Below are 20,534 nucleotides of genomic sequence, written 5' to 3'. Positions count from 1 at the left end.
TGTTCAATAGGTCTAGTGGTTAAGCTTGAATTTTCTCTATTAACAAGTCATGAGTTCAAGGCCACTATATGCATTCTTTTCAAACAATTTTTTTTTCTTTTCATTGGGGCATCAATTATTTGGCTTGCTTTAGGCAGCCCATTCATTCGGGCCGGCACGTTGGTCATCTTACGTAGGCATTTGGATGTGAAGATTCATCAAAACTTTGCCTTGATCACACATTACCTCTTGCCTGGATCACACATTAGCACCGGACTTTCCGTGCTACTCTTCTTCTCCATCTCCACTGTTAGTTGTAAAGAACGGTGTCAGAAATTTTTGTCCAATGACGTAGTGCTTCAAAGTTTTGTTAAGTGAGACCCAAGAAATGCAACAGACACTTTATACCGAGGACACGTACTAAGCCTAAGCGGCTAAGCCTTTCTCGTACTTTTACCTTTTGTGGAAACTCTTTCAGCTTCAGAAGATGACGTATCATCTTCAAAAACACAAAATTATATAAGCTTCAATCTTCAACACATGTATATTTGACTTCAAGTTCTTAATAATTGAAAATTGCAATGAATTTAAATAAAATTCTATTTGATGTTTGCTCCTACTCTAAAAATCCGTGAAAATTATTTTTGGGGCTTATTAACTCATAAATATATAAGTATATATAAAAAAACTCATAAATATATATAAAAGTCACACAAAAAAAAAACCATCATTTGGAGCAATGAATTTATCTAATGAAATTATTCTATTCTACAATTTCTATTGTGAATTGATTGTGTTTGAGAAAGACTAAACGCTATCACGTAATTTGTGTTGCATTTTCAACAAAAAATATCCAATTAAATCGGATATTAACATTACCAATTTCACTTTTATAGGCTTATGTTATTACTTTTCACTTTTCAGTGTTAATTTCATCAGCTAATATTTCCTTATATTTATACACATGAAATCAGAAAATGATAGTAAAATAAAATTCGTCAGCTATAAAAGGCGCCCGCGACTAACAAACTTTCCAGTCTCCAAAGTTTCCGAATCTTTCACTTCCACAAGTCAGAGAAAAATCGAACTCTCCGGCGATTTGTCTCAACTGAATTCTCCTCCGCCACCGCTTCTTCTTCGTCTCCTTCGTTGCCTCCTCCTTTGCGCTCTCACGCTTCAGGTTTTTTCTCCGGCTCGTACGTAATCGCCGCCTCGTACTTCAGGATTTCTCTCTTTTTCTCCGATTTGTTAGAACAGAGTTCGGATTTTCGTTTCTTAACTTCAATGCATTACTGTATATGAAGTTGAGAATGGTTTTTGATCGGAGAAACGATTAATTTCGTTCGCCGTCTTATTGATTTTCTGCATGAATTAGGCATAATGACGAGTTCACCGGAAACGAGATTTCCTCTGGTTGCGAAAGATTACGAGATTTTAGAAGAGATAGGCGATGGTGTTTACAGAGCTCGATGCATTCTACTTGATGAAATTGTAGCCATCAAGATCTGGAACCTTGAAAAATGCACCAACGATCTGGTTCGTATCTTCATCTTTGTTCTTTGTTTGTTCATATTTAGGATCTATCATCGGAAATTGATATTTAGTCTGTTGTTGGAGATAAATTCAGGAAACCATAAGGAAAGAAGTTCATAGATTGAGCTTAATTGATCATCCAAATCTATTGAGGGTGCATTGCTCTTTCATAGATAGTAGCAGCTTGTGGATTGTGATGCCTTTTATGTCGTGCGGCTCTTCCTTGAACATAATGAAATCAGTCTATCCAAATGGTCTTGAGGAACCTGTAATTGCTATATTGTTGCGGGAGATTCTTAAAGCTCTTGTTTACCTTCATGGACTAGGACACATCCATCGAAATGTTAAGGTACTTTTAATCTCAATTCACGTTATGTACTTCGTTTTTTTCCGATCATGTTTTGATAGCAGAATGTATCCTTCTTTCTAGGCTGGGAATGTACTGGTTGACTCAGAAGGAACTGTTAAGCTCGGTGACTTTGAAGTTTCAGCATCCATGTTTGATAGTGTGGAAAGGATGCGTACTAGTTCTGAGAATACTTTTGTTGGAAATCCACGCCGGTGAGTGCTTAATCCGACTATAGAGAGTAGACTTTCCATTCTAAGCTGTTTTCTTTAGCTTGAGGATATCTTTGCTCTTTCTAGGATGGCACCTGAGAAGGATATGCAGCAAGTTGATGGCTATGATTTCAAGTATGTCTGCTGTTTTCTAGTGTAGCTGTACTGCCATCTTAAAGGAGTGACTTGCCTAGGACTTATTAGTTTTCTATTCAACTTTTTAGAGTGGATATCTGGTCGTTTGGCATGACTGCCCTGGAACTTGCCCATGGTCATTCACCTACCACGGTGAGTCTTACCTTATAAGATTAAAGTTCCATCATGCACTGTATTTTCCCCTTTATAGTATCTGTTTCTAGAATGCTCTGTTTTTCATGATTGTTTTCAGGTGCTACCATTGAACTTACAAAATTCTCCCTTTCCTAACTATGAAGAAGACACGAAATTCTCTAAGGTCAGTGGAATGGAATGATTACACCTGAGAAATGTTGATTTCATCTTTCACTCATTAAGAAAGATACTATATATTGTTGCAGTCTTTTAGAGAGTTGGTCGCAGCTTGCTTGATAGAAGATCCAGAAAAACGTCCGACCGCTTCACAACTACTGGAATATCCGTTCTTACAGCAAACTCTTTCTACTGAATACTTGGCTAGTACATTTCTTGATGGCCTCTCTCCGCTTGGTGAGCGTTATAGAAAGCTGAAGGTTAGATGAAAACTTTCCTTCTCTGTTGTTGGTATCACCATTGCTTTGGACTGTGTGATTGAACCTTGGCAACACTGCAGGAGGAAAAGGCCAAGTTGGTTAAAGGTGTAGATGGTAACAAGGAGAAAGTATCTCAGGTATACGTCTGGACATACAAAGATAACTTTTCTTTCAAACCATTTTAGTATAACTAAGCCATAATCAACTCAGTTATTGTTATTTTAAATAAATGACCCGGTAATCTGGATTAGTAGAAAATAACTTTCTATGATCCTTCAACTTCTGACTCTTATTGCAATCCTCAATCCCTCTGATATACAGGAAAATGTTGAAGCGCTGCTGATGGAACCTGCTAGTCTTGTGAACCCTGTTTCTTGTGATACTGCTCAAGTCCTCCCAATCTTACAGAATATCCTGATCCAAAATGATATCCAAAGGGTTATTGCCATTTAAAAACGTTTCTTGTTGATATTTCACTCATGAATATCGTTTGGGTTTCCATCTCCTGGTAGTTTCACACAATTTCTCTTTGCACAATCCTCAATCCCTCTTATATACAGGAAAATGTTGAAGCGCTGCTGACGGAACCTGCTATTCTTGTGAACCCTGTTTCTTGTGATACTGCTCAAGTCCTCCCAATCGTACAGAATATCCTGATCCAGAATGATATCCAAAGGGTTTGCCAACGTTTCTTGTTGATATTTCACTCATGAATATCGTTTGGGTTTCCATCTCCTGGTAGTTTCACACTATTTCTCTTTGCTTGGCAGAAAAGGTTAATCGGTTTAATGCAACTCTGTGATCCAACTGCTGGTAAGTTTGCTGTTCTATCACTAGAATTTGCATCTTCTCTATGTTACAAGTTCCATGACCTGATCTTGATTTTTGTACAGAAATCAGAATTCCGATTGGCAATACAGAAGTTGGGCAGGTTGGGTTTGCTTCTCATACTTTGCTAGTGACATATGCATAGAGAGAGGCCGAGAACTAAGAGCCAAAAGTTCTGAATTCACAGATATCAACAACAGAGACAGATCTATTGTCTGAGGTTCACGTTTTGCAGCAGAGGTAATGATAAATTCCACAAGCTTTAAATCTCTTAAAGAAGGAACGTGAGAAAAATGCTTGATTGTTTCATTGGTTTCAAATGCTACAGCGTTAAGAATCTTGAAGAAGAGGTTGAGAAACACAAAACAGAAAATGCTCAGGTTTGTAAAAGAGAGCCACACTCACACATCTTCTCCTTCTAGTAGATCATCATGAATATTCTTAACTTGGTTGCAAACTTGGTTGCAGCTAGAAGAACAGATCAACCGCTTGACGAGGAGCAGTGACCCTTAAAAGCAGAATCTGCTTTGTGCTCCATCTTTAAAGAGAGGCACTCCGTTTGTGAATATTCCATATATTGTTTTTTTGAATTTGGTGGATCTAAATCACCATTATCCATTCTTTTACAGAGGCATCATTCATCTAAATCAGATACACGAATGTAAAGTCAGTGAACAGCTAAAAACCATAAGAGGGCTCTTTACAAGTTTCACAAAGTGTATAAATGAATCTATTGTTTGTGTAAAAGTACCTTACTGCAAAATCATATAGAAACTGCATCCTTTTATACAAATTTTGCTTGACCTATCTATAGAAATCAAACAGATAATAACTTCGATCTCCTTTACTTGAAGTAGCTCTCACCTATACGTTAAGAACTCATGAGAATTGAGCTGCCTATTTCTCTGTTCTTGTGTACGTAAACCTAACGTACACTATTCTCTGAATTTAATTTTGAAAATTGGTTAACTCTGAATCAAGCTTTTTGTCTAAGATACCTCAAAGCATAACATATACAAGCTTATATCGTCATTTTCTCCTTCTTTCATCAGGTAATTATTGTTTGGACTAAATTTTCAAGAGAAATGAGTGTATTTCGAAGATTTGTTGGCTGGATCAACCAGAACCTACAACAACAGCCTCTTAAGGTAAATTTCATTTGATGTCAAAAAATAAAAGATATTATTGGTTAAATAAATATAGAAGCTGAGAATGATAATAATAAATATATTATGGTTATGTTTGTTGTTGTAGGATGAGTCCAAGAGATCTGAGAATGTTGACTCTAATTCAGCGACAGAGAATGATACTAATAAACGGGCATTTTATTATGACAAAGCTGAGGCTAAGAAGCAAGGAAAACTTTGGAGAGCTGCAGAGAAGAAGAAACCATGGTATGATGCTCCTCCTAAGGTCAAGGTAAGACTTAAGAATTTATTCTCTTAAAAGGAATTTGTAGAAGAATTAAGAAAAAAAAAAATATGAAAGATTTCTTATATTTTCATGTTTGAAGGTGACAACAAAAAAGGGTCTTTGCCACATGCACATAGAGTTGACAGTAGGATTGCCTCCGGAAGGGGTCTATGATTTGTTCGCTAATCCGAACGACTTTCCATTCTTCAGGATCGACAACGAGACTGGGCGCGAACTTTTGGTTTTTCTCTTTACATTTTTATGATTCAAATGTGGTATTAATGACAGAAATATTTGAGAGTGTGATATTTTTTTCTGATGAATTAGGAAAACAAATCAAGAAAGGTTTTGATGAAAGATGGACCGAGGCAGAGCGCGCGGTTGGAGAAAGCTCTGACCTGGGACGTTCTTTGGTGGTGTGGAGCTTTTCCATTTACTCTAATTGTTGATGAAAACCAAAAAAACTTTAGAGTAGCTTCCCTATATCTCTCAAACTAATCAATAACTTTTTTGTTTCATATTAGGGAAACTAATTATAAGTTTGATGTCTCTTGCTTATGGATAGGGAAGATATATGAAAGAGAAAATGAAGTTTATGAAATATTTTGAGGGTAAATGGAAAATAGAGCCACTATACGTAGATTCAGAACGCTTGTGCAAGGACAGAAAGCCGAAGAGTCGAGAAGAATACAAAAGATGTAGCGGCGGAGAAGGAAAGGTTGCATCGAAAGTGACAATGGACCAATACTTCCAACCTTATTTTCTTCTTAATCTACCACCACTTTCTTGGTACATTCGTGGGATCACCATCAAAACCACCAAAAATCTGCTCATATTGATTCAAAATGCAAGTATCATGTTCCGAGACGCTTGAAACCCCCAAATCTGTCATCTACCACTTCTACTATTTTGGTAGTAGTATTAAACCTAAATGCTATATTTTTAATCCGAATAGTGGAATACTAAACCTCAAAAATGTAAATTTTTGAAAAAAGAAATTTCATTTTACGAACATACAATCAATATATACAAAGTTAGTTTTTCTCTTGTATGATCCCCTTAATTCCTAAGGTAAAGGTAAAACCGTACCTAATCAGCTAACAAAATCTTACAGTAACAAGTTTCTCTATATGACTTATCCCTTACAACAATGAATAAATATTTTCCATTGGTGAAACTGAACATAGGTTTTATCTTGCTTATTATGGAAAGGCAAAATATAAGAAAGAGAAGATGATGTTCATGAAGTTGTTGGAGGGTTGCTATAAAGTGGAGCGACTATACATATATTCAAAACGTTTGTGCAAGCAAATGGAGCCGAAGAGTCAAGAAGAATACAATATTGCAAGTACTTAAGAGTGTGATTTTTCTTATGAAGGAAAGCAAATCAAGAAAACTTTTGATGAAGGATGGACCGAGGCGGATTGCGGAGGTAGAGAAAGTTGTATCCTGGAAATTCCTTTTGTTTTCTGGAGCTCTCCCAACAAGTCTAATTGTCGAAGACAACCAAAAAGATCTTACGGTAAGAAACTTCTCTATATCCCTCTTAATGATTTAAAAGATGATATCCCATATCCGAATTCTTCTTCTGAAGCTGGAAAGGTATGGAAACCTCAATGAGTTCTTTAGTTAGTGAGTTATCGGTAGATTTTGACCTCTAGACTCACCGTTAATTGGATTTTGCATTTTCAGGATAAACATCTCAATTATTTAATAGTTGATGAACGAATTCAGAAGAAATGAAGAAGATGAAAAAAGTTTGTTATTCTTCTTAAATTGTTCTGTTACATGAAACACTCTTTATATAGTAGAGTATTCCGGTTTAGTAACCGGTTTACATTGTACCAAACAACAATACAATAACCGATTCTATTGGTTAATATTATTATTTGTAATTCTTAGCTCTACATTCATTCTGTAATAGCGACTGTATACATATATATATTTTTGTCAACAACATTATATTATGTCATGTTATTTTACATCAAATATTGATTCCGAAATTACATGTTCGTAAGTGCTTACCATCGAATTAGATAAAGGGTTTTGACTTTAAAACATCAACTCACAGTAGTATTTTGGTCGGAGCTCTACATGCAAAACTAATAGACAAACTTTACTGATGAAAACAGAGAAATTTTCTGTTAAAATCTGTCAAATCGATCAAGGGATTTTTGTTTCGTGCTGTGAAAAATGGGAAAAGTTTTATGATTTTACAAGTTAGAACAGCAGACTGCTCACGAGGTAATACCTTTATTCTCCTCTTTCTTTAGGTAGGTCTTAGCTCGACGTCAAGAACTCACTAAAATCATGCTGCTCACTTCTTGTTTCGCTGTATACGTACACTACTCCTCCACCATTACCTCCTCAGCTAGTACATTATCTCAATCTATAACAACTTTATATTACAATATTCCTCACATATACAAGCTTTGGTTATTCGTTTGCTCTTGTTTTTATCAGGTAAGCATCATTTGTAGACTACATTTTCAGAGAGAAATGGGTATATTCCCTGGCTTGATCAATCAGAACACACAACAGCCTCCAGAGGTCAGTTTTATTTCCATCAACCAGAGGACCCTAGGAGGACAAATCAATATTTAAAGTTATGTTTCTATTTGTTGTTGTAGGTCGAGTCCAAGAGATCTAGGAATGTTAAAACTAAGTCAGTGTCTGAGACTTATCCAGAGAACAGAGAAGAATTAAAGAAGCAATTAAAACTTTGGAGAGCTTCAGATAAGAAATCTCCATGGTATGATTATCCTCCTAAAGTTAAGGTAAGATCACAAACCAACGAGAAATTCTCATTTCTTAACCTGGCGTTACGGTTGATCCATGAAAAACATGTGGTGTGGCCATATTATTGTGAAATGCATAATATTAATTTTTACTTTTTATTTTATAAGAACACATGCGTTTTTCAGACTCATCATAGTGCTTGTAACTTACATTCTCGATTTTACAGACGTTAACATAATTGGAAATGCCGTTAATTTTGTACTAACAGCAATAAACACAAGACACAATATAAATATATAATAAATAGAAAAAAATAAAGAAGCCTCCATCTGAACGTTTATTTCTTACTACCATGACAATAAAATCTTTGATTCAGAATAATTTCTTTTATTTTTTTGTTGTTAAGAGAGTCAATTATCCCCTTATTATTAAAAGGGAAGTACAAATTGAAATTTTGTCTAATTTGGCCTCAATTTTGATTTTAATTTTGGATTTTGTTCTGTGGTATTCAAAATCATTAAGGGTAATTTGGTCTTAACAATCTTCTAAACTTTATATGATCTGATTGAATCTAAACCGTTCAATAAAATTAATTCCCTTCAATCTAAACCGTTCAACAAAAATAAGTGAAATAATGTTATTTTTTTATCTTTACTTTAAAGACATATAATTATAAATAACATAATTAATATAGTCTTTATTTTGCCAAAAAAGTGTATAACCTGTCAAATAGTTAAAAAAACACTTATAATCATAAACAATTTTATACCAATTTTGTGAATCTTACATTTTTGTAAATATTTTACTTTCACTAAAATTACATACACATTTTTAAACACATTTTAACACATTTCTCTTATCACTAAATAACAACCAAAAAAATCCCAATTATTATTTAGTTATGTTTGATTAAAAAGTTTATATTTATAAATTTAAGATATCAAATTCATTCAAATATTTAGTATAAGAACCAAATAAACCGATTGCCCGCGGTAAACCGCGGGTTAAATCCTAGTTTATTGTGAAAGCCCGTTACGTTGACGACTTAAAATACAAGCACGATGATGAGTGATCTAATCATTTGTTTGTGTAAATTTCTAGAAGCTGCAAATAAAATGATATAGATTTTTGAAAATACCTAAAATGCTGATGATTATGATTAGTTGATTACTATGGTCTATGAGATTTCTTTTTTTTTTTTTTTGGTTAGGTGGTCTACGGGAATCCTTAAAATAAACGAATTGATTTCTTAATATTGATTATAGTTACATGAAATGAAAACTATGGGAACTTCCTGTCAAAATTGGTGGAACTAGATAAAAAAATAAATTCTAAACAAATTTCTTATATCTTTTATGTTTGAAGGTGACAAACGAAAAGGATCTTTACCATTTGAACATGAAATTTACAATAGGATTACCTCCTGAAGCAGTCTTCGATATACTCACTACTTATGAGAACCCATCATACTTCACAATGATGAAAAAGCGCCAAACTCTGGTATTTATTTCTTACTTCCTATTATTGTATTGTTTGATTTGCGAACTAATAATAGCCGTACTTGCGAATGTGATATTTCTTATGAAGGAACACGTATCAAGTAAAGTTTTTAGCGATCTTGGACCGACAGAGAAGCACGTGAGGGTGGAAAAAGCTGCTCCCTGGAGGTTCCTTTGGTGGTCTGGATCTATCCCGGTACATCTAACTTTCAATGAGAGCCGGAAAGATTTCAGCGTAAGAATTTTTCTCTATATATACCACAAAAATAAAAGTTTCTAAAGATATTTATGCGCATATCAAGTATAATTTTTTTTTTAATTTTGTTTATGTTGCTTACTGTGGACAGACACTATATATGATTCCTAAAAAGAACGTGATGTTCATGAAAACGTTCTATGGTAAGTGGCAAATAGAGCCATGGTACGTAGATAACATGCGCTTTTGCAAGCCGAGGCTCCCAAAGAATCGAGAAGAATATAGACAATGTACCGGTGGAAAAGGATTGATTGGCTCGAGAGTGACATTGGACCAGTATTTTCAGCCTTCTTCTTATCTTAACCTGCCACCACTTTCTTGGTACATCCGTAGGGCCACCGTCAAGACCACCAAGGCTCTAATCGAAGATCTTCAAATTCAGGCCGCCGTTATCAGAAGCGTTTGAAACTCTTTCCAATCCGATATTTGCTAGTTATACCATTTTTATACAAACATTAACCTCAAATATTGGAATACTGTAAAAACAATTTCACGTTCTGTCAAGAAGAAAGAAAGAATCACTTTATATAATTCCGAACATCGGAATACTAATTGGTAAAAAACCCAAGAATTTAAGCAAGTCTACCCAAAATATTTAGAAGTTAATTAATTATTATGCATGCATAATAGATTCTTTTGTGAGTATATACTAATGCCTCAACTTTATATAGGAACAGAACGTTCAAATCTTGTCAACTGTGAAAAAAGTATTTTCTTATTTTTTCTTGTGAAAAATTGTTGTGGTTGTAAATTAAAGCGAACTATATACATCAAAGGATTGAAACGAAGGGACAAGAGGATGAGTTAGGATTCATGTAGATGTTGCATGTACGTCAACAACTCATGAAAATCGAGCCGTCCACTTTGTTTTGCCTTGTACGTAAATCATAAACATTTTTACGTGCGTTTTCTTTCAGTTTCTATTTCCTATTGTATATTGTCTAAATCTAAATCAAGCTTTTACCTTAGTTGGATCGTCATTTTCTCTTGCCTGGCTCTAATTAGGGTAGTATCGTTTATGGACTAAACGATTATACAAAATGAGTGTGCTTCCTGGATTTGGTAGCTGGATCAATCAGAATGTTGAAGAGCCTCCTGAGGTCAGTTGCAAGTCCATTAATCAGGGAAACCGAGTAAGTAAAATCAATATAGAATACTGTTTTTTGTTGTAGGCCGAGTCCAAAAGCCCTAAATCTGAAGCTGTGTGGGCGGTAGATACTAAATATTACGACTTAGATGAAGTGAGGAGAGAAGGAGAAATTTGGAGAGCTGCAGAGGAAAAGCATCCATGGTATGATGCTCCTGCTAAGGTGAAGGTAAGACCAGACCAACAAACAAAGTCTCATTAGATTTGTTTTGCCTTTAAGAAGAATTGCTAGAGTTTTGTTTTTGAAAACATATCTTAATTCATTACATTTTTTATGTTTGAAGGTGACAACAAAAAATGGTCTTTGCCATATGAACATAGAATTTAAACTGGGATTACCTCCTGAAGGAGTCTACGAGATGTTCACTAATCCAAACAACTATCCAGTCTTCAAAAAGGACAAGGCCGGGCGCCAACGTCTGGTGTTTTTTTCTTTCTTTTCATTGAGTAATGTTTCAAATTGAGTATTGACTATACAGAAATGATTGGGAGTGTGGGTTTTTCCCCTATGAAGGAAAACAAATCAAGAAAAGTTTTGAAGAAAAATGGACCGAGGCAGACCACGGAGATGGAAAAAGATTTGTACTGGAACTTCCTTTTCATATCCAGAGCAATCCCGATACATCTAGTTATCGATGAAAATCATAAGAATCTCACAGTAAAAGTCTTTGTATATCTCTTAAAAATAAATTGGTAATTTTGTCCAGTTTAGGGTAAATTAATTTGTGTTTGGCTTTCTCTTGCTTAGGCAAAATATAGGACAAAGAATATGATGTTTTTGAAAGTGTTGGAGGGTAGCTGGAAAGTGGTGCCAGACTTTGTAGATCAGGAACGCTTGTGCAAGTCAAGGTTGCCGAAAAGTCGAGAAGAATACAAAAGATGTAGTGGTGGACAAGGAAAGGTTGGGTCCAAGGTGACCATGGAGCAGATCTTTAAGCCTTCTCCTCTTCTTAATCTGCCACCGGTTTCTTGGATAATCCGTGGGATTACCATCAAAACCACCAAGATTCTGCTCGAAGATATTCGAAAAGCAGGTACCACTTTACGAACAGTTTGAAAATCCCCAAATTTGGAATGGACCGGTTATATTCTGTGATAAACACATTATAAAGGGAATCGAAACAGTGAAACTGGAAAAATAGAAATTTACATAAACGAAATCAAATATATTGTTAGGTATCTCTAATTTGGATTTTATTTTTGGTAAAGGATTCTAAATGGATAAAATGTTTCTCCATCGAAAATTTTGAATCTTACAAAACAAAAGCAAAAATATTGAACCAAGCCTTTGGGACAGATAATGCGAATATTTTACATTCTTTTTTTTTTTGAATATTATGTAAAATTATTCGGAAAAAAACTGTTTTACATCTAGTGCAACTTGTGTTTGATCAGTTTTTGAGATTAATTTACAAATATAAAGAAAGAATAAGAGACTAATAATTATTTTGAACCAAACCAGACGGCCATACAGCCTGCATATCTTCTATCACCAGCCAATCCATGGATAGAGGATATTCTGTTTCGGGTTTGTTTGTCAAGTGTGCGAGTTAGGTGGGATGAGGGGAGAGGCATTCATCGATCACAGTAATTCCCCGCTACACCCTCTCAAACGCAATGGAAAGAAAGAAAGGACGAGGTCTTGACCGTCATAATATTTTACATTCGAGTTAGGTATAGTTCAATTAATTCTCTAAATAGTGACATTTTCGTCATTCATTACTCAAACAAAACTCATAAATATTTCAAGCAACAAACATTGCAAGAAAACTACAAACTGGTTCCCACGGCAAGCTAATTAAATCCAAGGTAGCCAATGATTGAAATATCAGGAAAATAGGAGGCTTTAAGTTTGGTACTGATGGAAGTATGGAACTTCGGGACGAAATATTAAGCAAATGTATATTTTATCAGCATTCACGAAACTATTTAGTATTTATTCTATAGTTAAATAAATAAAAATCAATTTGACCATATGCGAATCAACTTGAAGAGAAAAAAAAAAATCTATCAAAGCGACTAATGAGTCGAGTTGACATATTCTGATTCCATGAAAGCATGCGCCAGACTCTAATCTATCAACCTCTTGACCACTAAATCCATAAGAAATAAGTGAAATAACTTCTTTGTTTCTTCAATACGTAAAACTCACGAGAATGGAGCTGCATGGCCATTTCTTTTGTTTCTCCTTACGTAAAACATAACGTACATGCACCATTATCTCAGTTTCATCTTGATTTTTTTTTTCTTTCTAAATCAGAATCAAGCTTTAATCTAAGATTCATCGAACCATAATAGATTAATAGATACTGTTTTGATCCTCATTTGCATTTGCTCTGATCAGGTGAGTGAGTATCCGTTTGTGGTAACGAAATTCAGAAAGAAATGAGTGTATTTCCTGGATTTGGTGGCTGGATCAATCAGAACATCCAACAGCCTCCTAAGGTCACTTTCATTTCCATCAATATATCAGAGAACCTGAAAATATAACAAAATAAACTCTGTTTGTTGTTGTAGGCTGAGTCCAGGAGATCTAAGAATGTTAAATCTAATTCAGTGTCAGAGAAAGATACTAATAATGAGGAAGGACTAAATTATGACGAAGAGGAAACCAAGAGGCAAAATGAACTATGGAAAGCTGCAGAGAAGAAGCATCCATGGTATGATGCACCTCCTAAGGTGAAGGTAACAATAGCAAATCAGATAACAAAATCTCAATACTTGGATCTTTTAAGGAATTGGTGAAGAAAAGAGCTTAAAATTTTTCTTATATTTTTGATGTTTCAAGGTTACAACAAAAAAGGGTCTTTGTCATATGAACATAGAAATGACATTGGGCTTGACTCCTGATGGAGTCTACGAACTTTTATGGACATGAATGGCCGCCCGCTTCTGGTTTTTTCCTATATCATTGTATGTTTTGAATGTGGTGTTATTTATAGTAGTACTTGAGAGTGTGATATTTTCTGATGAAGGCAACCAAATCAAGAAAGGTTTTGAAGAAGGATGGACCGAGGCAGATTGTGAGATTGAAGAAAGCTGTGGCATGGGACTTTCTATGGTGGTCTGGAGAATTTCCGATAAATCTAATTGTCGATGTAAACAAAAAAGATCTTACAGTAAGAAGCTTCTCTAACCCCTGACAATAATCAATATTTCTGTATGTTTGTTCTGATAAACATCACTATCTTTATTTTGTATTGGTAAAATTTAACTTAGATATGTTTTGCTTGTTGAGGACAGGCAAAATATAAAAAAGAGAAAATGATGTTCATGAAAGTTTTCGAAGGTAACTGGAAGATAGAGCCACTATATGTAGATTCAGTACGTTTGTGCAAGCAAAGGGAGCCGAAGAGTCTACAAGAATACAAAAAATGTAGTGGCGGACAAGGAAGGGTTGGATCGAAAGTAACAATGGACCAATATTTTCAGCCATATCCTCCTTTTAATCTGCCACCAATTTCTTGGTTCATTCGTGATATCACCATCAGGACCACAAAAACCCTGCTCAAAATGCTTCAACATGCGAGTGTTGTACTACGAGAGTGAGTCTCTAGATAACGATGTTATAAAGACATCAAGCAACAAAGATGAAAAACGCTAACCTAAATGGTCACACATAAGTATGTTGTAAGTTCTAACAAAGCTCTTTACCAATATATCTTATACAACGTCAAAGCATGTAAACGGTTCAACCGGATGAGTCGCGACGTGAATGAGTCACGACGTGAATGAGTCACGACGTGAATGAGTCACGACGTGAATGGTACGGAAACTGCTTCTTGTCAAAAGCATGTTTTTAATGATCACAAAAATGTTTCATCTCAACACCCTTTGATCTCTATATACTCAAATAAAACCAACTGAAATTAAGGACAAAACTCTTAATTCCCAAATAAATAAAAATAAATAGAGTTCAAAAACAACGAAGAATTCTAAATAACCCAAAAACCTATAACCTATAAACCAATTGTAGTGATGTCCAAAAAAAAAAAAAAGTCAAAATTTTTTAAAGGTAACTTCAATCATGGGATGATAGCTTCTTTTGTGAGTAGACGGAAATAAGTTTTTAAATCTTCTGAATATTGAAAATAAATGATTCCATTTAATTTTTCTAAATTGTGAAATAATTTGACTTGAAGGGACAAGAGGAAAATTTAGAATTTAGGATTCATGTAGGAGCCCTGTACGTCAGAAACTCATAAAATTTGAGCTGCACGTTTTAGTTTTCCCTTGTGCCTTCTTATACGTTTCTTTCGAGTTCTCTTTCATTTTCTATTACTCTGATTAGGATAATATAGTTTTGGACTAAACTTTGAGAAACAAAATGAGTGTAACTCCTAGATTTAGTGGGTCGATCAATCCTCATGTTGAAGAGCCTCATGAGGTCAGTTTCATTTCTATAATCACAGAACTCAAGGAAGTCAAATCAAATGTAGAATAGTGTTTGTTGTTGTAGGTCGAGTCCAAGAGCCCTGCATCTAATTCTGTGTGGGCGGTAGATCCTAAATATTATGACTTAGCTGAGGTAAAGAAGGAATCAAGACTTTGGAGAGCTGCTGAGAAAAAACATCCATGGTATGATGCTCCAGCTAAGGTGAAGGTAAAGACCAAATTTGCAAACAAAATCTCAATACCTTTTAGTTTTTTATTGCCTTTAAGAGGAGTTACTAACATTAAGAGAAAATATCTAAAAAGTTTGTTACATTTTTGGATGTTTTAAGGTGACAACAAAAAAGTGTCTTTGCCATTTGAACATAGAATTCAAATTGGGATTGCCTCCTGAAGCAGTCTATGAGATGTTCACTAATCCAAACAACTTTCCTTTCTTCAAAGAGGATAAGGCCGGGCGCCAACGTTTGGTATGTCATTTTAATATAGTTGTAAACTGAGTATTAGTTAATTGAAGCAAGAATTGAGAGTGTGGTCTTTTTTCTAATGAAGGAAAACAAATCAACAAAGGTTTTGAAGAAGGATGGACCAAGGCAGACCACGGAGGTGGAAAAAGCTTTGTCCTGGAACTTTCTTGGGTGTTCAGTAGATATCCCAATACATCTTATAATTCACGAAAACCATAAGAATCTAACAGTAAGAAAGCTTACAGATATCCTCTAAGAAAATCAGTTGTTTAATTTGTTCAGTTTTGGATGTATTAACTAGTGTTTGATCAATAAATCTTGCATATAGGCAAAATATACGACAAAGAAAATGATGTTAATGAAAGTGTTCAAGGGTAGCTGGAAAGTTGAGCCAGATTACGTAGATCAGGAACGCTTGTGCAAGTCAAGGTCGCCAAAAAGTCGAGAAGAATACAAAATATGTAGCGGTGGACAAGGAAAAGTTGGGTCAAAAGTTACAATGGAGCAGATTTTTGAGCCTTCTTCTCTTCTTAATCGACCACCGGTTTCTTGGATCATTCGTGGGATCACCATCAGAACCACCAAGATTCTGCTCGAAGATCTTAGAAAAGCGGGTACCACTTTACGAGAAGTTTGAAAAGCCCCAAAATCGAAATAAACAAAACAATATAAAACTTATCTCGGTAAACAGTTTATTCAAAAGGGAATTCTAATAGGGGAAAATATAAAATTCATAATTTTTTAGTACTACAAAACCATATCAAGTATATTTTTAGGTATCTTGTTTATGTGAATATTTTTGTTGTTTTTTTGGTAAAAAGGTTACCATTAAACTAATAAAATAAACTGAACAAGCCTTTGGGACAGCTAATGTGGATACTTGACACTCGTCATTCAATATACTCAAACAATATCATAAAGATCTCAAGCAGCTAACATGGCAAATACAACACAAACTAGTACCCACCGCCAGGTAATTAAATTTAAAGCAGTCAATACCTAAATTAACCGGAATATTAAGCAGAGTGGAGCGGTCCATATTTGATCCCGACGGATCATCTTTAGAAAAAGAAATTCCGATCAAAGCAATCCGACTAGTAAGTCAAGTTGACTAATCCTGATTCCGCGAGGGCACGCATCAGTCTTCAATTTATCGACCTCTCGACTACTAAATACATACAAAATAAGGGAAATAACTTCTTTGTTTATTCAATACGTAAAACTCACGAGAATGAAGCTGCCTACTACTTTGTTTCTCCACACGTAAAACCTAACGTACACCATTATTTCAGTTTTATATTGAAATTTTCTAAATTTGAACCAAACTTTTATTACTCAATCCACAATATATACAAACGTACTATTTTATGCTCTTGTTCTGTCTGATTAGGTAAACATCGTTTGTGGACCAAAACTTCAGAGCAAAATGAGGGTATTTTCTGGATTTGATGGCTGGATAAATCAGAACATTCAAGAACCTCCTAAGGTCAGTTTCATTTCCATCATTCTTAGAACTCGACAAGTCAAATTAGTATAAACTATTATAAATTATGTTCGTTATTGTAGGGTGAGTCCAAAAGATTTGTGGATGTTAATACTAATTCAGAGTCAGAGAAAGATAGTAATAATCAAGAACTAGTCTATGACAAAGAGGAAATGAAGAAGCAATATGAACTTTGGAGTGCTTCAGAGAAGAAGCATCCATGGTATGATGCCCCTCCGAAGGTCAAGGTAACAAAAGCAAATAGCCTAACAACATCTCAATACTTATTTTAGAAAGAATTACTAGGAGAATCCTAGTAAAAAAAAAGAAAAGAAAATTTACTTATCTTATTACGGAAGTTAGCATATTCTCTAGGGTTAAACTTGGCTCTAAAACCATGCCAATATTGTGAACTTGAAAGTATTGAGTTTATTGATGTATGTTAATAGTATTAACACAAGAGATAATACTAGGAGTGACCTCGAAAATATGTTAACTTCCCTAAGAAAATGAGTTCAATTTCTTTTCTTTTTTTTACTAGCTAGGATTCCTAAAACGAATTGGTAGATTCAACATCCGAGAAACAATTCTCGCAAAAAAAAAAAAACGGAGGAAAGGATTCTCGGATTTTATGTATATTTGGCTTGAAAGGGTCTGAGAAATCAACTGCACTTTAGATGGCCTTGTTTTTGAAAAAAAAAAAGAAATTGGCAAGGAAACTACCTAGGCTTGACGAAAGCTCTTTTCTAAAGAACAACAATCTTAATTTGTTTTGTTTATTTTGAAGGTGACAACAAAAAAGGGACTATGCCATATGAACATAGAACTGACATTAGGCTGGAATCCTAATGGAGTCTTCGAACTTTTCACTAATCCAAATGATGGCCCACTCTTCTTCGATATGAACAAGCATGGGCGTCAACTTCTGGATTTTGTTCCCTATCATTGTATGTTTCGAATGTGGTATTATTGATAGTAGTCCTTGAGAGTGTGATATTTTTCTGATGAAGGAATACAAATCAAGAAAGGTTTTAAAGAAAGATGGACGGAGGCAGATCGTGAAGGTGGAGCAAGCTTTGGCATGGGACTTCCTTTGGTGGTCTGGAGCTATCCCGATAGAACTAATTGTGGATGAAAACCAAAAAGAATTTACAGTAAGAAGAAGCTTTTCTCGACCCTTCACAATTATCTTTGATATATAAGCATTACTAATTTTGTTTTGTATTGATAAAGTTTAAATTGCGTTTTTCTTGCTTGTTGTGGACAGGCAAAATATAAAAAAGAGAAAATGATGTTCATGAAAGTATTCGAAGGTAACTATAAAGTGGAGCCACTATATGTAGATTCAGTACGCTTGTGCAATAATAAGGAGCCAAAGAGTTTTCAAGAATACAAAACATGTAGTGGCGGACAAGGAAGGATTGCATCGAAAGTAACAATGGACCAATACTTTCAGCCATATCCTCCTTTTAAATCTACCACCATTTTCTTGGTTCATCCGTGATATAACCATCAGGACCACCATAACCCTGCTCAAAATGCTTCAACATGCGAGTGTCGTGTTGCGAGACTAAGTCTAGATAACGACTTTATAAAGACTTACAAGCAAGAAACATGGAAAACTATAACTTGAATACGCATATGTATCTTTTTTTTGTTTGATCAACGAATACGCATATAGGCATAAGCATCTTAATTTTTTTTTTTTTTAATTCCAGTTGACTTTAGGACCTGAATTACCTTAGGTCTAACGCGATGCTCTCCATTCCATACTCCATGCCTTGCATAACAAAATGTGTTGAATGAAGTATTTCACTACCTAAACGTTACCAGCCTACCAGTAATAAAGATACCCCATGGAAAAACTCTCTCGTCCTTTGTTGAACAAAACTTTTGATGATCTAACCGACATAAGTCTAGAATTAATATTATTAACAATAAGTTGATATTCCAATAAAAATCAGATATGAGATCAGGAAAATATAGTTTAAATTTCAAAAAAAAAAAAAAGGCAACTATGTTTTGCTGAACAGTAATAAATCCAAAAGAGAATGCTCATCTCACTGCCTCCAACCCTAATAAGTTGTTAAGTACTAAAATGCTTAAGCTTAATGTTCTCTACATGGTTTAGAAAGATATAACATCGCTTACCGTTAACCTTCTTCCATTCCTTGGATCTGAAGTCTTATGATCATGTTTCTCACAATATTGTAGTCAGCATAATCTTCTGATTCTTCGTCTTTATTTTGGGTAAAGTGATGGATTCTCTGGTCCTCGGGTTATATATAACAAATGTGGACACTGGCGGCAGACCTAAAAGACAGAACACGCCATTGACAAGACCATTGAACTCGTAGGCATGAGGGACATTAGTAAGAAGACCCGCAGTTATAGCACCCACGTTCTCATCAAGATTTTGAGGCTGGTGTGAGGAGAATAAGAAGAATTCATCTTGCACAAATCTAAAATGACTTTGAATCCAAATCACCGGATATTCTCCTCAAATCTTCTTTCTTATACGTCAAGAACTCACGATAATGGAGTTGTGCACTTCTTTGTTGCACGGTAAGTAAACACATATACGTACACCATTTTTTCAGTTACATGTTGTATTATATTTCGCCTAAATATGAATCAAGCCTTTATCTAAGATTCCTAAAACTTCCATAGATACCAGCTTTGTGTCGTCATTTTCCTTTGATTAGATTAGGTTAAGTTTCGTCTGTGGACTTAATATATCAAAGAGAATTATGAGTGTATTTCCTGGATTTGGTGGCTGGATCAATCAGAATATTCAACAACGTCCTGAGGTCAGTTTCATTCCATCAATATTCAAAGAACCTGAATCTTATAAATTATTTTTGTTGTTGTAGGCTGAATCTGGGAGATCTGAGAATGTTAAATCTAGTCCAGTGTCAGAGAAAGACACTAATCTAAAACCTTGGTATGATGAACCTGGTAAGGTAAGAGCAAATATATCAGCAAAAAATATAAAAAATACTATATCGGTTAAATATAGAAATTAGATTATGTTTCTTGTTGTAGACTACAGCTATGGAACCTGGGGATGTAAAGTCTAAGCCACTGCATGAAGTTCATGAAAGAGAAAATGAAGTTCATGAAAGTGTTTGAGGGTAGCTGGAAAGTCGAGCCACTATACGTAGATCAGGAACGCTTTTGCAGGTCTAGGTCGGTGAATAGTCAAGAAGAGTACAAAAAATGTAGCGGCGGACGAGGAAGAATTGCATCGATGGTGACAATGGAGCTTATCTTTTAGCCTTCTACCCTTCTTAATCTGCCACCGGTTTCTTGGATCATCCGTGGGATCACCATCAAAATCACCAAAATGTTGCTAGAAGATCTTAGAAAATATGTTATCATGATCCACAAAAGTGATGTTACCACTTGATTAGATTTTTTTTGTAAAAACACATAAAAATGAAAAGTCTCATTATTTTGCATATGAATCCAGATAGGAAAAAAATAAAACAACTAATTACATTCATTTGAATGAACAAAATAAAACAGACATA

General features: G+C 34.9%; 9 protein-coding genes, 1 long non-coding RNA gene and 1 pseudogene across 18 annotated transcripts; 10 read left to right on the top strand and 1 right to left on the bottom strand.

Moving 5' to 3' along the window:
* Positions 1–1,034: 1,034 nt before the first annotated feature.
* AT1G23700 (Protein kinase superfamily protein) lies at positions 1,035–4,353 on the top strand (the record flags this gene model as incomplete). Of its 3 annotated transcripts, NM_001332616.1 has the most annotated exons (14): positions 1,360–1,515; positions 1,607–1,861; positions 1,943–2,073; positions 2,158–2,205; positions 2,295–2,358; positions 2,459–2,524; positions 2,607–2,777; positions 2,858–2,914; positions 3,099–3,215; positions 3,338–3,454; positions 3,548–3,708; positions 3,793–3,845; positions 3,934–3,985; positions 4,074–4,237. In NM_001332616.1, 14 exons carry the CDS (start codon positions 1,360–1,362, stop codon positions 4,075–4,077), a joined length of 1,452 nt encoding a protein of 483 aa, NP_001320346.1. The 3 variants fall into 3 exon arrangements, with proteins under 3 accessions (NP_001319070.1, NP_001320345.1, NP_001320346.1); NM_001332614.1 differs by lacking the exons at positions 3,934–3,985; positions 4,074–4,237 and adding an exon at positions 1,035–1,175 and having other exon boundaries at positions 1,355–1,515; positions 3,793–3,871; NM_001332615.1 differs by lacking the exon at positions 3,099–3,215 and having other exon boundaries at positions 1,317–1,515; positions 3,548–3,590; positions 3,671–3,845; positions 4,074–4,353.
* A 202-nt stretch (positions 4,354–4,555) lies between these two features.
* On the top strand, positions 4,556–6,063 carry AT1G23690 (hypothetical protein (Domain of unknown function DUF220)). Of its 4 annotated transcripts, none has more exons than NM_001084121.3 (5): positions 4,556–4,753; positions 4,860–5,024; positions 5,134–5,259; positions 5,346–5,489; positions 5,584–6,063. In NM_001084121.3, the coding sequence occupies exons 1-5, from the start codon at positions 4,691–4,693 to the stop codon at positions 5,890–5,892; spliced, it is 807 nt and encodes a 268-aa protein (NP_001077590.1). In that variant the 5' UTR covers positions 4,556–4,690; the 3' UTR covers positions 5,893–6,063. The 4 variants fall into 4 exon arrangements, with proteins under 4 accessions (NP_001077590.1, NP_173781.1, NP_001185073.1 ...); NM_102217.2 differs by having other exon boundaries at positions 5,119–5,259; NM_001198144.1 differs by lacking the exon at positions 5,346–5,489 and having other exon boundaries at positions 5,119–5,259.
* Positions 6,064–6,168: 105 nt separating this feature from the next.
* Positions 6,169–6,638, top strand: AT1G23680 (hypothetical protein (DUF220); the record flags this gene model as incomplete). The annotated part of the gene is made up of 3 exons (NM_102216.1): positions 6,169–6,189; positions 6,231–6,366; positions 6,397–6,638. 3 exons carry the CDS (start codon positions 6,169–6,171, stop codon positions 6,636–6,638), a joined length of 399 nt encoding a protein of 132 aa, NP_173780.1.
* A 789-nt stretch (positions 6,639–7,427) lies between these two features.
* AT1G23670 (OBP32pep protein, putative (DUF220)) lies at positions 7,428–10,086 on the top strand. 2 transcript variants are annotated; one of them, NM_202170.2, is made up of 5 exons: positions 7,457–7,568; positions 7,649–7,795; positions 9,123–9,257; positions 9,345–9,491; positions 9,604–10,086. In NM_202170.2, the coding sequence occupies exons 1-5, from the start codon at positions 7,518–7,520 to the stop codon at positions 9,916–9,918; spliced, it is 795 nt and encodes a 264-aa protein (NP_973899.1). In that variant the 5' UTR covers positions 7,457–7,517; the 3' UTR covers positions 9,919–10,086. The 2 variants fall into 2 exon arrangements, with proteins under 2 accessions (NP_564200.1, NP_973899.1); NM_102215.2 differs by lacking the exon at positions 9,123–9,257 and having other exon boundaries at positions 7,428–7,568; positions 9,604–10,043.
* Positions 10,087–10,479: 393 nt separating this feature from the next.
* On the top strand, positions 10,480–11,716 carry AT1G23660 (hypothetical protein (Domain of unknown function DUF220); the record flags this gene model as incomplete). Its single annotated transcript, NM_102214.2, has 5 exons — positions 10,480–10,612; positions 10,685–10,828; positions 10,944–11,081; positions 11,174–11,317; positions 11,408–11,716. Exons 1-5 carry the CDS (start codon positions 10,553–10,555, stop codon positions 11,714–11,716), a joined length of 795 nt encoding a protein of 264 aa, NP_173778.1. The 5' UTR covers positions 10,480–10,552.
* Positions 11,717–12,218: 502 nt separating this feature from the next.
* Positions 12,219–12,305, top strand: AT1G23650 (uncharacterized protein; the record flags this gene model as incomplete). Its single annotated transcript, NM_102213.1, has 1 exon — positions 12,219–12,305. The coding sequence occupies one exon, from the start codon at positions 12,219–12,221 to the stop codon at positions 12,303–12,305; it is 87 nt and encodes a 28-aa protein (NP_173777.1).
* Positions 12,306–12,984: 679 nt separating this feature from the next.
* AT1G23645 (uncharacterized protein) lies at positions 12,985–14,228 on the top strand (the record flags this gene model as incomplete). 2 transcript variants are annotated; one of them, NM_001332611.1, is made up of 4 exons in its annotated part: positions 13,045–13,104; positions 13,177–13,344; positions 13,635–13,778; positions 13,903–14,228. In NM_001332611.1, the coding sequence occupies 4 exons, from the start codon at positions 13,045–13,047 to the stop codon at positions 14,206–14,208; spliced, it is 678 nt and encodes a 225-aa protein (NP_001323121.1). In that variant the 3' UTR covers positions 14,209–14,228. The 2 variants fall into 2 exon arrangements, with proteins under 2 accessions (NP_001323122.1, NP_001323121.1); NM_001332612.1 differs by lacking the exons at positions 13,635–13,778; positions 13,903–14,228 and adding an exon at positions 13,448–13,580 and having other exon boundaries at positions 12,985–13,104; positions 13,177–13,338.
* Positions 14,229–14,943: 715 nt separating this feature from the next.
* AT1G23640 (OBP32pep protein) lies at positions 14,944–16,384 on the top strand. Its single transcript, NM_102212.3, has 5 exons — positions 14,944–15,046; positions 15,119–15,262; positions 15,384–15,521; positions 15,604–15,747; positions 15,847–16,384. The coding sequence occupies exons 1-5, from the start codon at positions 14,987–14,989 to the stop codon at positions 16,153–16,155; spliced, it is 795 nt and encodes a 264-aa protein (NP_173776.3). The 5' UTR covers positions 14,944–14,986; the 3' UTR covers positions 16,156–16,384.
* A 467-nt stretch (positions 16,385–16,851) lies between these two features.
* AT1G23620 lies at positions 16,852–18,802 on the top strand (annotated as a pseudogene). The gene is made up of 4 exons: positions 16,852–17,004; positions 17,085–17,249; positions 17,789–18,155; positions 18,269–18,802.
* Positions 18,803–19,048: 246 nt separating this feature from the next.
* On the bottom strand, positions 19,049–19,430 carry AT1G05823. Its single transcript, NR_138969.1, has one exon. It is a non-coding gene; the product is annotated as an other RNA (long non-coding RNA).
* Positions 19,431–19,649: 219 nt separating this feature from the next.
* AT1G23610 (uncharacterized protein) lies at positions 19,650–20,461 on the top strand. The gene is made up of 3 exons (NM_102210.3): positions 19,650–19,811; positions 19,875–19,964; positions 20,047–20,461. The coding sequence occupies exons 1-3, from the start codon at positions 19,752–19,754 to the stop codon at positions 20,131–20,133; spliced, it is 237 nt and encodes a 78-aa protein (NP_173774.3). The 5' UTR covers positions 19,650–19,751; the 3' UTR covers positions 20,134–20,461.
* Positions 20,462–20,534: the final 73 nt, after the last annotated feature.

Source organism: Arabidopsis thaliana (genome assembly GCF_000001735.4).
Source record: "Arabidopsis thaliana chromosome 1 sequence".
Taxonomy (NCBI): Eukaryota; Viridiplantae; Streptophyta; class Magnoliopsida; order Brassicales; family Brassicaceae; genus Arabidopsis; species Arabidopsis thaliana.
This window is presented reverse-complemented; position numbering and strand designations above follow the sequence as displayed.

Bases quoted from the DNA above. Each gene is read 5' to 3' on its own strand.
- AT1G23690 (NM_102217.2), top strand. From the start codon at position 4,691: ATGAGTGTATTTCGAAGATTTGTTGGCTGGATCAACCAGAACCTACAA. The intron at 4,754-4,859 runs GTAAATTTCATT...TTGTTGTTGTAG, and splicing joins TACAACAACAGCCTCTTAAG to GATGAGTCCAAGAGATCTGA. The intron at 5,025-5,118 runs GTAAGACTTAAG...TCATGTTTGAAG, and splicing joins ATGCTCCTCCTAAGGTCAAG to GTGACAACAAAAAAGGGTCT.
- AT1G23670 (NM_202170.2), top strand. From the start codon at position 7,518: ATGGGTATATTCCCTGGCTTGATCAATCAGAACACACAACAGCCTCCA. The intron at 7,569-7,648 runs GTCAGTTTTATT...TTGTTGTTGTAG, and splicing joins ACACACAACAGCCTCCAGAG to GTCGAGTCCAAGAGATCTAG. The intron at 9,258-9,344 runs GTATTTATTTCT...TTTCTTATGAAG, and splicing joins TGAAAAAGCGCCAAACTCTG to GAACACGTATCAAGTAAAGT.
- AT1G23640 (NM_102212.3), top strand. From the start codon at position 14,987: ATGAGTGTAACTCCTAGATTTAGTGGGTCGATCAATCCTCATGTTGAA. The intron at 15,522-15,603 runs GTATGTCATTTT...TTTCTAATGAAG, and splicing joins AGGCCGGGCGCCAACGTTTG to GAAAACAAATCAACAAAGGT. The intron at 15,748-15,846 runs GTAAGAAAGCTT...TCTTGCATATAG, and splicing joins AAAACCATAAGAATCTAACA to GCAAAATATACGACAAAGAA.
- AT1G23610 (NM_102210.3), top strand. From the start codon at position 19,752: ATGAGTGTATTTCCTGGATTTGGTGGCTGGATCAATCAGAATATTCAA. The intron at 19,812-19,874 runs GTCAGTTTCATT...TTGTTGTTGTAG, and splicing joins ATATTCAACAACGTCCTGAG to GCTGAATCTGGGAGATCTGA. The intron at 19,965-20,046 runs GTAAGAGCAAAT...TTCTTGTTGTAG, and splicing joins GGTATGATGAACCTGGTAAG to ACTACAGCTATGGAACCTGG.